Source organism: Nicotiana sylvestris, chromosome 4 (genome assembly GCF_000393655.2).
Source record: "Nicotiana sylvestris chromosome 4, ASM39365v2, whole genome shotgun sequence".
Taxonomy (NCBI): domain Eukaryota; kingdom Viridiplantae; phylum Streptophyta; class Magnoliopsida; order Solanales; family Solanaceae; genus Nicotiana; species Nicotiana sylvestris.
Window position 1 is genome coordinate 118,814,687 of NC_091060.1, and position 13,573 is coordinate 118,828,259.

General features: G+C 39.0%; 1 protein-coding gene across 1 annotated transcript; it reads left to right on the forward strand.

Moving 5' to 3' along the window:
* The first annotated feature begins 685 nt into the window (after nt 1–685).
* On the forward strand, nt 686–1,144 carry LOC104230019 (ethylene-responsive transcription factor LEP-like). The gene has a single exon (XM_070173417.1). It carries the CDS (start codon nt 686–688, stop codon nt 1,142–1,144), a length of 459 nt encoding a protein of 152 aa, XP_070029518.1.
* The last annotated feature ends 12,429 nt before the right edge of the window (nt 1,145–13,573 follow it).

Here is a 13,573-nt window from a genome sequence, read left to right on the forward strand (position 1 = left end):
TGATCACTTGACGTCTGTGCTAGATTGCCACTTTATGCGAGTTTACGTTACGAGTTTCAAAGGTGATAGATTAGACCTGCTGGTTTGTATTAGAAAAAATAAATTATGTAGTATTGTCATGAGATTGTTCAGATGGAGCGTAATGAATACTGAAGATTAATATAGTCGCTTTTAACTAGTTTAGGATTAAGATGCAACTGTTGTTGTCATAAACAAGTACTTAAAACTCTTGCCTCTGAACATGTAAGAGAGGAAACAAATGATAGGGGGACAGAGGAGGCACTAGGCAGAGAGAGATCAAATTTGAGCGAAAAAAATTAACAAACCAAAAATATGAAATTCAGAAATTCCGCATTATGCTTGCTCTAATCATGTCAAAGAGAGGGAATTAAGGATAAAGGTTGACACAAACAATCGTCAAAGGAATAATGCAATTTGTACTTAAACACTTCTCCACTTGCTCCACTTGACCAAACCACAAATAAGAACAGAACACTCATCTTAACTCATTTTTTATAATTAGCTTATCTTAGTGCTAATCAGTGGAGTCTTATTTTATTAATAAACACCATTAAGCTTCTGTCATTTCACAAGTATATAAATCCCATCTCATTTCCATCCCTCCATAGTCAAGAAAATTCTTTGAATCCTCAACCCCATTTAAAAGCAAAAAAAAGAAGCGAAAATGGAAAATATTATTCCTCAATTGCATGTTAGAAATTTAGGTAGAAGAAGCTCAAGACATTCAACAAAATATCATGGTGTAAGAAGAAGGCCATGGGGTAGATATGCTGCTGAGATTAGAAATCCAAACACAAAACAAAGGCATTGGCTTGGCACTTTTGATACTGCTGAAGAAGCTGCTTTGGCTTATGATATTTCTTCTATTGCTTTTTGTGGCATTGAAAATGCACGTACTAATTTCGTTTACCCATTCATGTCTTTTCCTTCATCTTCTTCTCAACCACCACCATCACCACCACCTCCTCCGCCGCCACCACCACCATCAACACCAGAGTTAGAAGTGATTGAAAATGAAGAAGATGATAATGATAATGATAATGATGATGATGAGTCTCTTGTTATTGCTTCTATTTTACAAACTTTTCGCCATTCAAACACATTAGACAAACTAGCTCTTTGAGGATATCTTCAATTAACAGTTTTGAACTTATTTTTCCTTTTTTTAGCTTTTTTACTTTTTCTTTTGTATTATTTCTTGAGGGTCAAAGAAAAAAAAGTTATGCTCTTTTATCTTTTAATTATCAAACTGTATTTTCTCCATTGACAAGTTCCAACAACTTTGAAGAGCTATTAACTTGTGAACACTTTTCCGGTGTGGAGATTATTTGGTTCTTTTGCTCCATATCATGGAAGTTATTAATATATGTAAACTATAAATGATATGTAAACTATAAATGATATGATAAAATTTGATGTGATGATCTTCAAAACTAGTATACCCCCTATGGCGTCCATGTAATATGAACTCCCTCTATCTCAAATTATCTGTCGTAATTTTTTTTACACGCCTCTTAAGAAATATTAATTAAGAAAGAGATTAGACTATTTTACCCTTATTTATGATTTAAGATAAAATCTCTTTTCATTAAATATTTATTCTATTTATGTGTTATCTCCATCTTCAAGAATAATTATTACTAAGTGTAAGAAAGGAAAAAAAATTAATTTTGTCTTGAAATTCTAAAATGACAAATAATGCACTTGACACTGGAAACAAGGAGTGCTATGATTTTTGGGGTCTACACTCACATGGTAGAAGAATTGTGAATGAGGATAAAATGCAATGTCCATATCTAAGGGTAAAAGTTGCAAGACAATAAGGGGAGAAGAAAAGGAAGAACCAGGAGCTATCATGATCACATACAATGCTCAAATCAGTAGAGGAGGGCATGGTTCTTCAGGTTTTTACTAACATTGTTTTTTTTTGTTTTGCAGGATCTGTGTGTATGCTAATGTTTTGCTAGTTACTAGAATTTCGAGAGGTGGTATCAATGCTATGCATTCAACACTGCAGGAACATTGGTGCAGATGCTTCAGTTTGCAGTTGAAGGGCAATGTGCTGCCTAAAGTTAGCAGCAACACGAATTTGTCACGGAGGCTGGGGATGCAAGGAGGTAGGCAGCAAATATGCAGTAGCTGGCTTATGAGCTGATGCAATTGGAGGTAGAAATGGGATACAACCTAGAAGGATCAAAGTCTAAAATGCAGAAATCAAACTTTAGGATGTTAAGACAAACATGGTACATCAGTGGTGCACATCATCAATTAAGAGAACAACAAGCAAAAAGAAAAGAAGCTTTCAGATGGCATGGGACACATATGTACATTCATTGTGGACAGCTGAGCTGTACAAGCGCAACTGGATGAAGCAAACGTGGATCTACCCTATGCAACAGCAGAAAGAAAACACAACACAAGCTACAACGACTCAGGCAGCCTTGGGTACATTTAACAGTAGGAGTTGGTTTGTAGGTCTTCATACTACTTTGGTTATACATGACCTTATGAGGAGCTTGCAGCTGGTGGTATTAGTACTTGGTACTCAGCCCAGTACAAGTGAATCATGGGGGAGTGTGATCACAGTAGCATCGATAGGAAGTAGTGACAGTTCAGTTCAACAATATATATTCACTCAATCATTGAGCAGAATTTAGCCTCAATTTTCTGGTAATGTAGCTGTATGTCACACGCAGTATCACAGTTAACTCAGAGGTCAAATAGCATAATGGGGTCATGCTTCAGCAGAGGATACAGTCATGAAATGGAACTCAAAAATGCATGCTGAAACTGAGATGGAGAAGGCAACTCACAGGGCAAGTTTGGCTGGATTTTTCAAACAGGAAGAGACCAAGAGGGAACAAGAATACAACATATCATCAGAACAGGAAATGCAAAGATGGAACGCAGAAATGGAAATCAAGCACATGCATAAAAATGGCAGATAAGATTGAAAACAAAGTAGAGGCAGCTGGTCAAGAAAAATTAGTTCAATGTTTCATTGGCATTGGAATCAGAAGGTTATTCTGGCATTCGATCATGGTATGGACGACAACAACAATTAGGATTAGAGTAGCTACACATTTGTGATATCAATGTTGAGGTCGCTACTCAATGTTGGTAATAGGACTAATGTAATTTTCAAGTTTGTTATTTTCATTGCTTAAGACCTCCAGACAAAATTTTGTACTCTTTTGATTTTTATTAATAAAACCTAGCCCTAGGCACTGCCTAGTGGATTACCAAAAAAAAAAAAATGACAAATAATTTGAGACAACTATTTTTAGTAATCACGACTGATAATATGAGACGGAGGGAGTACAAATATGTATATTAATGGAAAGTTTTCATCTCGTGCAACCATGGTCTCCCCAAAATAATATTGTAGCCCATATCACCATCTACTACCTCGAAAAAGATTGTCTTCATCACCCCCTCGGCATTCGTAGGCAGCAGGATCTCTCCCCCGGTTGTCACACTTGCCAGATTGAGCACAGCGAGGAGTTTTGTGGCCGAACTTCCGGTCAGCTTGACTTGCTCCAACACTCTCCACTGGATAATATTGGCCGAACTTCTTGGGTCCACCAAAACAAGTTTAATTTTAAAATATAAGACATTTAAAGAGATTACCAAGGCATCGTTATGCGGCGACAATAGTCCATATGCATCTTCCTCTGTGAAAGTAATGTCGTCCTCAATGACTTTTCAGAGTCCCTTACTATGGGTTACTAATACCTTCATCTTCTTTGTCGTCGAAAAAGTCACACCATTAATCTCGTTTCCCCCGAAAATCATGTTGATTGTCAAACCTGGAGGATCTTCTCTTTCTTTCAAAGGTTCCGTGTTATCACGATTGCGGCCGTAGTTGTTTTTATCTCGGTCGCTTAAGAATTCTCTAAGATGGCTATTTTTTTAGTAGTGCTGCCACCTTCTCACGCAAATACCGACAGTCCCCTGTCCGGTGGCTGTTGGTCCAATGGTATTCGCGTCACAAATTAGGATCCCTTTGGCTGGGATCAGATCTCATTGACTTTGGCAACTGTGTCGCTTTAATATTTCTTATAGCTGACACCAGCTCCACTATGCTGACGTTGAAGTTGTATTCAAAAAGCCTGGGGTACGACGAATCTAGAGAACCTGATATCTACTTGTTCCACAATGACATGTTATTCTGGCTGCAATTAGCTCTCCTATCAGTAGCGAATCTATACGCCGACCAAAAACCTCTGTCGCATCCTTCGGTCCTTTCATAGGGCAAAAACCAACCCCTTGAGGACTATCGATCTGTGTCGAAATCATCCTTTGATTTCTCCTTATTCTTTTTCCCAGTCCCGGCCTTTGGCTAATGCCGAAAAACCGAGCTGATCATCTTCAATTCTTATCTTTGACTCGTACCGGTTGTGAACATCCATCCATGTTGTTTCTTGAAACTCGAGCAAACTTTCTTTTAATTTTTGGGAGGCATCGGAACTTCTCAGATTCAACCCTTTAGTGAATGCTTCAGCTGCCCACTCATTTAGTACGGTCGAGAGCAACATTCTTTCTTTCTGGGATCTCTTCATGAACTCTCGTAGCAATTCAGGCTCTCTTTGTGCAATCCTGAATATGTTAACCTCACGGGCTTGCACCTTCCTAGCCCCGGCATAGGCCTTTGTGACGACCCGGCCAGTCGTCTCATGAGTTACCGCTCCATTTCCCCCATTTCAGCTTCTTTATGCTTCGTTATCCGTGTTTTATGGGATCAAGATGATTAGTTCGAGTTCGGAGAGGATTTGGTAAGAAATGAGACACTTAATCTCTTTTAAGAAGGCTTAAGTTGGAAAAGTCAACCGGATATTGACTTATGTGTTAGAGGGTTCGGATGTGAGTTCCGATGGTTCGGTTAGCTTCGGTAGGTGATTTGTGACTTAGGAGAGTGATCGGAAGTGGTTTTGGAGGTACGGTGTAGAATTAGGCTTGAATTGGCGAAGTTAGTATTTTGGCGAATTCCGGTTGATAGGTGAGATTTTGATCCGAGGGTCGGAATGGAATTCCGAGAGTTTTTGTAGCTTCGTTATGTCATTTTGGACTTGTTTGCAAAATTTGAGGCCATTCGGACGTGGTTTGGTTGGGTTTTTGATCAAAAATGGAATTTGGAAGTTCTTGAGATTCATAGGCTTGAATTCGAGGTGATTTTGGTGTTAGTCGAGGTGTTTTGATGATTGGAACAAGGTTGAATAATGTTTAGGATGCGTTAGTGCTTTTGGTTGAGGTCCCAGGGGCCTCGGGTGTGTTTCGGGTGAGTTTTGAGCGAGTACGGACACTCCGGAACTTAAAAAAATGGAGGGAGCAGCAGTTTTGGCGCGGACCGCGCTCCTTTTCGCGCTGGGCGCGTTGGCCTAGTGCTGGCCGCGTCAAAGTGGCCGCGGCAACGGTCGTGAAGATTGCAGTTGCTGGTCCTACTTCGGAAGCTCATATCTTTTGATCCACAAGGAATTTTGATGTGATTCAAAAACGAAGTTGTAGCTCTTCGTGTCTAGTTTCTAGAAAGGTAAAGATATCGCAATATGGACATCTGTAACGAAAGTTATAGCCAAAATACTAAAGCCTGTCCCTGCTGAGCAAGACCTGCATGGCCGCGGTCATTTTTGCGCGGACCCCGCTGGTTTTGCGCGGACCGCGGTCATTTTTGTGCGGTCAGCGGTGTCGGAATCCGAGGAGTACTCTATAAATACGAGGTTTTAGGTTTTATTTGATATTTTGACCTAGAGAGCTCGGATTTTGGCGATTTTTCGAAGTTTTTTCAAGAAATTGGTCGGGGTAAGTGATTCTAACTCAGATTTGGTTAGAGTACATGAATCTATCACTGAATTCATCATTTATTTCGTGATTTGAGATGGAATTTGGGAAGAAAATTGTGAAACCTTTCAAAAATGTAAAATGATGATTTGAAAGACCAAATGGTATCGGAATTGGATAATTTTGGTATGGTTAGACTCGTAAGGGTATGAGGATTCTGAAAATGTAAATCTTACCCGATTCCGAGATGTGGGCCCGGGGCTCGGGTTTTTCTAATTTCGAGATTTTTGATATTGTTTGAATGTTTTCGCTTGGGCTTTGTTCCCTTAGCATATTGTGACGTATTCGTTATGAATTTGGATAGATTCGACGCGCGTGGAGGCCAATTCGAGGGGCAAAGGCGTCGCGAGCTAGATAATTAGCCAGTTCGAGGTGAGTAATGGTTGTAAATGATGTCCTGAGGGTTTGAAACCCCGGATTCGCACATCGTAGTGCTATATTGAGGCAAGATACGCGCTGGATGAGGAGCACAGAGTCTTTTACTACTGGGGATTGTGACTTGGTCCATCCCGATTGATGACTTTACCGGATATTTGACTGAAATTCATTTGTTATCATCATGATTTGGGCTGATTGCTATATTTGGGCTTCGTGCCAACTATTTGAACCCTTCAGGGATTTTTATCACTGTTTCCTCACTACTTGACTTATTATTTGAACTCAGTCCTGTTGATATCTACTGTTACAAACTCAGCCACTTTTACTCAGATTTGAAACTTAAATGATATTTCTACATCATGTTTTGGGCTGAGAACTATTGTTTTACTAATGCCCAAGGGGCTTATGATGATTTCTGGACTGAGTGAGCCCGAGGGCCATATGTGAGGATATGCTGAGTGATATGAGGCCGAGGGCCTGAGATACTATTTATGCCATGCGGTGGCTTGAGTGATGTGAGGATATGTTGAGTGATGATGCCACGAGGTGGCTTGATATAGCGCTTGGGCCGTAAGGGGCCCCTCCGGAGTCTGCACACCCACAGTGAGCGCGGGTACCCATGTGATTTGAAACAGTGGTAACAATGACACTGTTTGATGAAAGTTGGTCAGGTAACAATGGCTGACCATTATGCTGAGTGATTGTGAGGTAGCCCGCAGGGCTGATACTGTACTGAGAGTGAGCCCGAGGGGCTGATACAATGCTGAGCGATTGATACTGTGCCCGAGGGGCGAATTTCTACTTGTTAATTACCTGTTAAATTACTTGTGTTACTTGTTTTAAAAAGGAATATCATTTGATTTCTTCACTGATTTACTGCTTTAAGTGATTTTACTGCTTGATATGAAATTGCTTTGTGCCTTTACGTGTTTTCATACTTTCAGCCATTATTTGTAATTATTACTCACTGAGTCGGAGTACTCACATTACTCCCTGCACCATGTGTGCAGATTCAGGTATAGCAGAGTCCGCACCTGAGCGCTGATTCCTTCCAGGCTAGGCAGTGATTTGGAGTTACGAGGTAGTTGTTGACGTCCGCAGCCCCTTGACTCTCTTATCCTCTATCATTTATGTTTTCTTCAAACTGTTGTATCGGATTCCGTACTTTGTAGACCTATAATAGATTCTGTAGTAGCTCATGACTTGTGACACCCCGGTTTGGACTGTGTCGGGATGGTTCCTGCTGTTGTTAACGTTAAAAGTCCGCAATTTATGAGTATTATATTATATGTTATTACTGTTTGTGATGATTAACTGTTTAAAAGAGGTGTTCCGTTTTGGTCTGGTTGGCCTTGTCTTCACGAGAGGTGCCATCACGACCGGGTTCGGGAATTGGGTCGTGTCAGCCTTGTTGAATGAATTCGCTAGCATCTCGAAGGTATCTATAGAGTGCTCGGGAAGAAGCGAATACCATGTCAACGCCCCCTTTGTTGAGTGTCTCCCTAAATTTCTCCAGTAAGACTGGCTCAATATCATGCGGAGCTAAATTATTTCCCTTCACCGCCGTTGTATAGGTGGTGATATTCTCCTGAGGATCTGAAGTCCCGTCATACTTCGACACGTCTGGCATTTTAAATCGCTCCGGTATCAACTCTGGTGTCATGCTTGGTTTGAATGGCAATTGGGTGTACTTCTTTGAGTCTGTTTTTTTCAATACTAGTGGTGCGCCCGGAATCTTATCCATTCGGGTGCTTATTTCCCTCATAAATCGCATGAGTTTGATTTTAAAAGGATCACTCTCATTGTTGTTATCAGATCCACTACCGTTCCTCCTGGCACTGTCAAAGCCGACTTTGCCCCTCGGGGTGTTGTTATTGACTCTTCTATGTGGTTTGATTTGCGGGAGTACCGGGAGGAGCAGGACCTCATCCATTCGCGTTGTTTGAAGCACCTGACAAGGACTGCCTTAATTCCATCATGGCTTGATCCTGTCGTAAGAGATAAACCATAATGGCCTTTTGTTGTTCTCTTAGGATCCTTACTATTTCAACGACGTGCTCATCTTCAGCATCATTAGGAGTTGCCTCTCGAACATGCATGGATACTGCCGCCATGGACCAGCGTGGCCTCATCCCCCTCGTTGTGGGTATCATTGATGGACTCTTCGTGCTAAGGCTGATTTCCTTGGGCCTCAACGTTGTGTGCGATGTTGAATTTTTTTCTGCCATTTTCTATAATTTTTGCTAATAACAAAGAATCAAACAGATTACTAACAAATGCAAGGACCAACTCAATTACACAACTATCTAAGTCCCACGGAAGGCGCCAAACTATTTACTCGTAAAATGGTACAGTTGGATTTATATATGGTTTATAGACAAGTGAATCGATTTGATCCTAAAATAATAAATAAAATAGACAAAAATGTAAGACTCATCGTTAAAATCAAGATAAGACAGTAGAAATATTGATTCTGGGAGCAGAGCTTACGAATGCAGTAGTAATAGTATCAATAAGCAAGAAAGTAAAATATTATTAAGCTTTGAAAAAAGTATAGTATGTGCTTCTCAAAAAATTCATCCTCTCTTACAATGGTTGTAGAACTCACTATTTATAGCGGTATCTAAGGAACAAGGTCCTAGGATCAAGCCACTTTTAAATGTAAATTATGAGGGCTATTGAAGAATGTACAACGGTAGGCAGTAAATGCCATATTCTCTAAAACAGACCATGTGCTTAATGCTATAGAATATTCTTCGTTAAATGCTACCGGGTGACAGATATTTATTTCGCCTTTATGAACACCATCCGTTTCGGGGACAAACGAGACCATTGCCTTCGGACCTGATTGCCTTCTGTCTTTGACTCCACGTGTCATTTTATCATGCGAGCATTTAATATGAACATATTTTACTCCATACAATTGCCTCAGTATCACCTCCTGATACTCTATCATTGTGGCTTTATTTTTCCATTTTTTTGTATTGTTAATGAAGAGGTAAGTTTTTATTTTGTGCTTACTTGGTTTGTGTAATTATTCTGAACTTTTTACTCCTTTTACTTTTTAACATCGTGCTTATTTGCTTTGGATTTTCATGTTTTTGGCTTTTGTTTCAGCATACACACTTACAGAGAGGTCAGAGGCTAACAAATGGAGGCTTATTCTTATTACCCCTTTATTTGTAAAATAGGTATTTAAAAAAGTCAATTGAGATATGATAGGAAGAATATATCAATATATGTTGTTCAAAATAGGAGGGAAACAGTGTAAATGAATTGGATTTCAACCATTTACTTTTTCTTTACTCATAAATATTATATTACTTGTAATATTTAGTGGAGCATTATTTGTGAACAATACTAAGAATACAAAAGTCACTAATTATGAATAATATTTACTTCTAATTACAAACTGTATGATGAACCTTTCCAATTGGAAGGACTGTTCATCGAGACACATTGGTTATTTTTTCGCATAATTATGTAATTTTGTTCCTTAAACATTTGAACTTTAACTTTTTTAGCAATTTTCCCTCACTTACTTGCATTGAGTACAATTGTAATCATTGTATGTTTTATATCATATATATTTTTTATTATAATATTATAATTTTTAATGAATAAATTTATAAAAGAAATGGTGCATAGCACAAACCTATTAACTAGTTTTCTAGAATTTCCAAAGTTAGATGGCTCATTTCAGAATGAACGAAAATATCTCGTTCTCTCTTTCTCTCTCTTTCTATGCTCTCTTTTTCTATCTAGCCCTAATATAATTTTTCTCCGCTGCAAATCAAAGTTTCACAATTAATGAAGGCAGTGACCAATTGAAGATTTAAAGATGTACATGTTGAATTGAAAGTGTGAATAAATATGTAGTTAATTAGTTCTATCAATATTTGTGTATATATTCCACCTATAGTAATATGGGAGTTATGGAGGTCCAGATGCAACTCTAAATTTGAAATGGACAGGCCATCAGTTGCAAGATCTATCTCACCGATCAATTTCAAGATTATACAAATGTCAAAGCTCAATTCAGGAAATTGGAGTTCAGTTACTCATGAGAGAACCTGTGTAGAATTTGGGAGCTACCTCTAATGGAAACTAGCACCTCTGTGGTGAAATGGATTAAACCACCTATCTTGTTCGTGAAACTTAATAGTGATGGTTCATGCAGAAATGATGAATGTGGAGGAAGAGGTGTAGTGAGGGACAATGGACAAATTTATGATGGCATACTCCATTCCTCTGGGGCAAGGTATAAGCAATTGGGTTGAGGCGTGTGCTATCTTGTTTGGGATCAAGTAGTGTATAGAAAAAGGTTCAACTTGATCGTTGGTGAAACTGATTCAAAGTTACTACAAAATTGCATCTCAGAAAACTGGACCATTCCGTGGAGAATCAAAGATAGAGTCCAAGATATTGAGAAACTCATTAAAAGACAAGGTATTTTCATCCATCATTATTTTAGAGAGGCCAACCAAGTTGCAGATAGAATGAACTCTCTAGCCACAATCAAGAAAACCAATACATATGCACAAATATTTGTTCTTTACCCAGTCAGATTAAATGGCTTTTGAACATAGATAGATGGCAAATGCCTTTATTTCGAGTCAAGAAAAGGAGACCAATCATGCTCATGTTCAAGCCACCTTGAACTCCCAGCTTTATTGCCGCTTTATTTTGGGGTAAACTAGTTTCACTACAACAAATTTGACCTACAACCACACTTATTTTAGACTGCGCCCAAGAACAACAACAACGACCCAGTATAATCCCACAAGTGGGGTCTGGGAAGTGCGCCCAAGAAGTGTTGTAAAAAATATTTTTGGGAACGCTTTCAAATTGTGGCTTTTGGATAGAGTCTTTGACTACGGATTTTAAGGCAATGCTTGGAAAGTGTTCCTTTTAAATGAAAAGTCTGCACTTTTTAAAGGTGGCTAATAACAAAATATTTGGCAACCCTTATTATATGTATTGTAACTTATTTAAGAGTAGTTTTATCAGCATAACTAATATAATCCTTTACAAGCGTTTTACAAGCGTACCTTGAACATTTCCCTCTAAAATATTTTCCCCAAAATTTCCCTCCCAAAAGATTCCCCCAAAATTTTCTAAAAATTCTGTGATGACCCAAAAGGTCATCTCGTGTTTTAGAACCCAATTCGGGGATCCAAGGTCTTCAAAACCTCACTATACTTCTCCTTAATTTACGTGCGTAGTCCGGGCACGTTTCTGAAAAGCCTTATGTGAAAATTTGAGAAAATAATAATTTTTTCCTTTAAAAGTGATTTTAGTTGACTTCTTTTAAAATTTTGAGTAAACGGACCCAGACTCGTGTTTTGACGATCCCGAATGGTCCGTAGTAAAATATGGGACTTGGGCATATGCCCAGAATTGAATTCCAAGGTCCCTAGCCCGAGAATGAATTTTTGATAAAAATTGTTAAACTAACATTGTAATGGTTTTGAGAAAATGGTTAATAGTTGATCTAATTGGTATCGGGTCCGTATTTTGGTTTCGGGGATTGGTACAAGTCTGTTATGATATTTGTGCACTATCTGTGAAATTTGATGAGAAACGTGACTGATTTGATCTGATTCAGATCTTTGGTTGAGAAAATGGAAGTTTTGAAGCTTTCTTGAAAATTTCATGCCATTTGATGCTAAATTCATAGTTCTAGGTGTTATTTTGTCGATTTGATTGCCCGAACAAGTTCATATGATGTGTTAAGACTTATGTGCGTGTTTGGTTTAGAGTCCCGAGGGATCAAGTGAGTTTGGATAGGCTACGGGATGTCTAGACTTAGGAAAAGACCTAGTGTTGGATAGTTGTAGTGGTTGCAGGTCTCAGCTCACAGGAGTGCGTCCGCAGAGTGAAATTTGTGGACCGTGGGTTGAAGAACGCGGTCGCAGTGGAGGGATTCACGGACGCGGTATGGAAAGGCTCAGTTTCGCGGCCACGCCCATAATTTTGCGGACCGCGGTGAAGGTTCGTGGCCGCGGCCGGGATTTAGCGGACCGCGTAGTGAGGATCCGGGGGTGCTATATAAATGGGACTTTTCATCCATTTTTCACTTTTTTAAAATCCTAAAATATAAGAGGCAATTTTTCAAATACTTTTTCTTTCCCAAATCATAAGTAAGTGATTCGTAACTCATTTATTTCACTCTTTTACTTTTTTTCACAAGATTTCATCTTAGAATCTAGGGTTTTCATGGTGGAATTGGGGATTTTGGGTAGAATTTAGGAATTTCAAAATTTGGGAATGTAGACCTCAAGTTGAGGTCGGATTCCGAAACCAATTATATATCTAGGCTCGGTGGTGAATGGGTAATCGGGTTTTGGTTCGAACACTTCGAGTTTTGACCAAGCAGGCCCGGGGTTGATTTTGACATTTTGGGAAAAATGTTAGGAAACTATAATTATGCATTGGAACTAATTTCTTTAATGATAATTGTTGTTATTAAGTTAATTATGACTAGAAACAAGTGGATTGGAGGTGAAATCGAGAGGTAAAGCAGTAATTGAGGCTTGATTCTAGCGGAAGAATCAAGGTAAGTGTTGTGGCTAACCTTAGCTTGAGGGATTAGGTGTTGTTTCCTTATTTGCTATATGATTGTTTGTTGAGTACGTCGTATAGGTGAGGTAACAAGTACCTATACGTTGTCGTCAAGTCATAGCATGCAAGTGAGATTTACACTTGTGACCGTTGTATTCTTTATTCATACTGTTCATGCTTAAACTGGTTATTGTTCATGTTAAACAAATCTTATCATGCTTTACTGGGATTAGATGTTGGTTGAGTATTGATTCAAGTTGGGATTATATTGTGAAATTTAACATTGAAACAAGTTTGGTTATTGATGATTTCCCTTGCCGGGTTGTTATTGTTCTGTTGTTTGGGTGAGGAAGAGTGTAAAGCACGAAGGGTGATACCGTGCAATGTTTTGTGAGTGAGTGATAATGCACGAAGGGTGATGCCGTGCCATATTTTGTGAGTGTTAATGCACGAAGGGTGATACCATGCCATGTTATGAGAGAGTTAATGCACGAAGGGTGATGCCGTGCCATGTTATGAGAGAGTTAATGCGCGAAGGGTGATGCCGTGCCGTTCCTATTGTTTCGTACGGTAAGGACGAGAGTAAAGGCACAAAAGGTGATGCCGTGCATAGGTTTTACTATCTTATTATTTCTGTTGGTGCAAAGCATGATTTTTACTGCATTTTTTTACTATACTATTTTCAGAATTTGATATTTCCCCTCAGCGTGTCTTCCCCTTTCCCGTTATTTTTTGCTAAATTTCCATTGTTGTTATTTTCTCGTATATGATT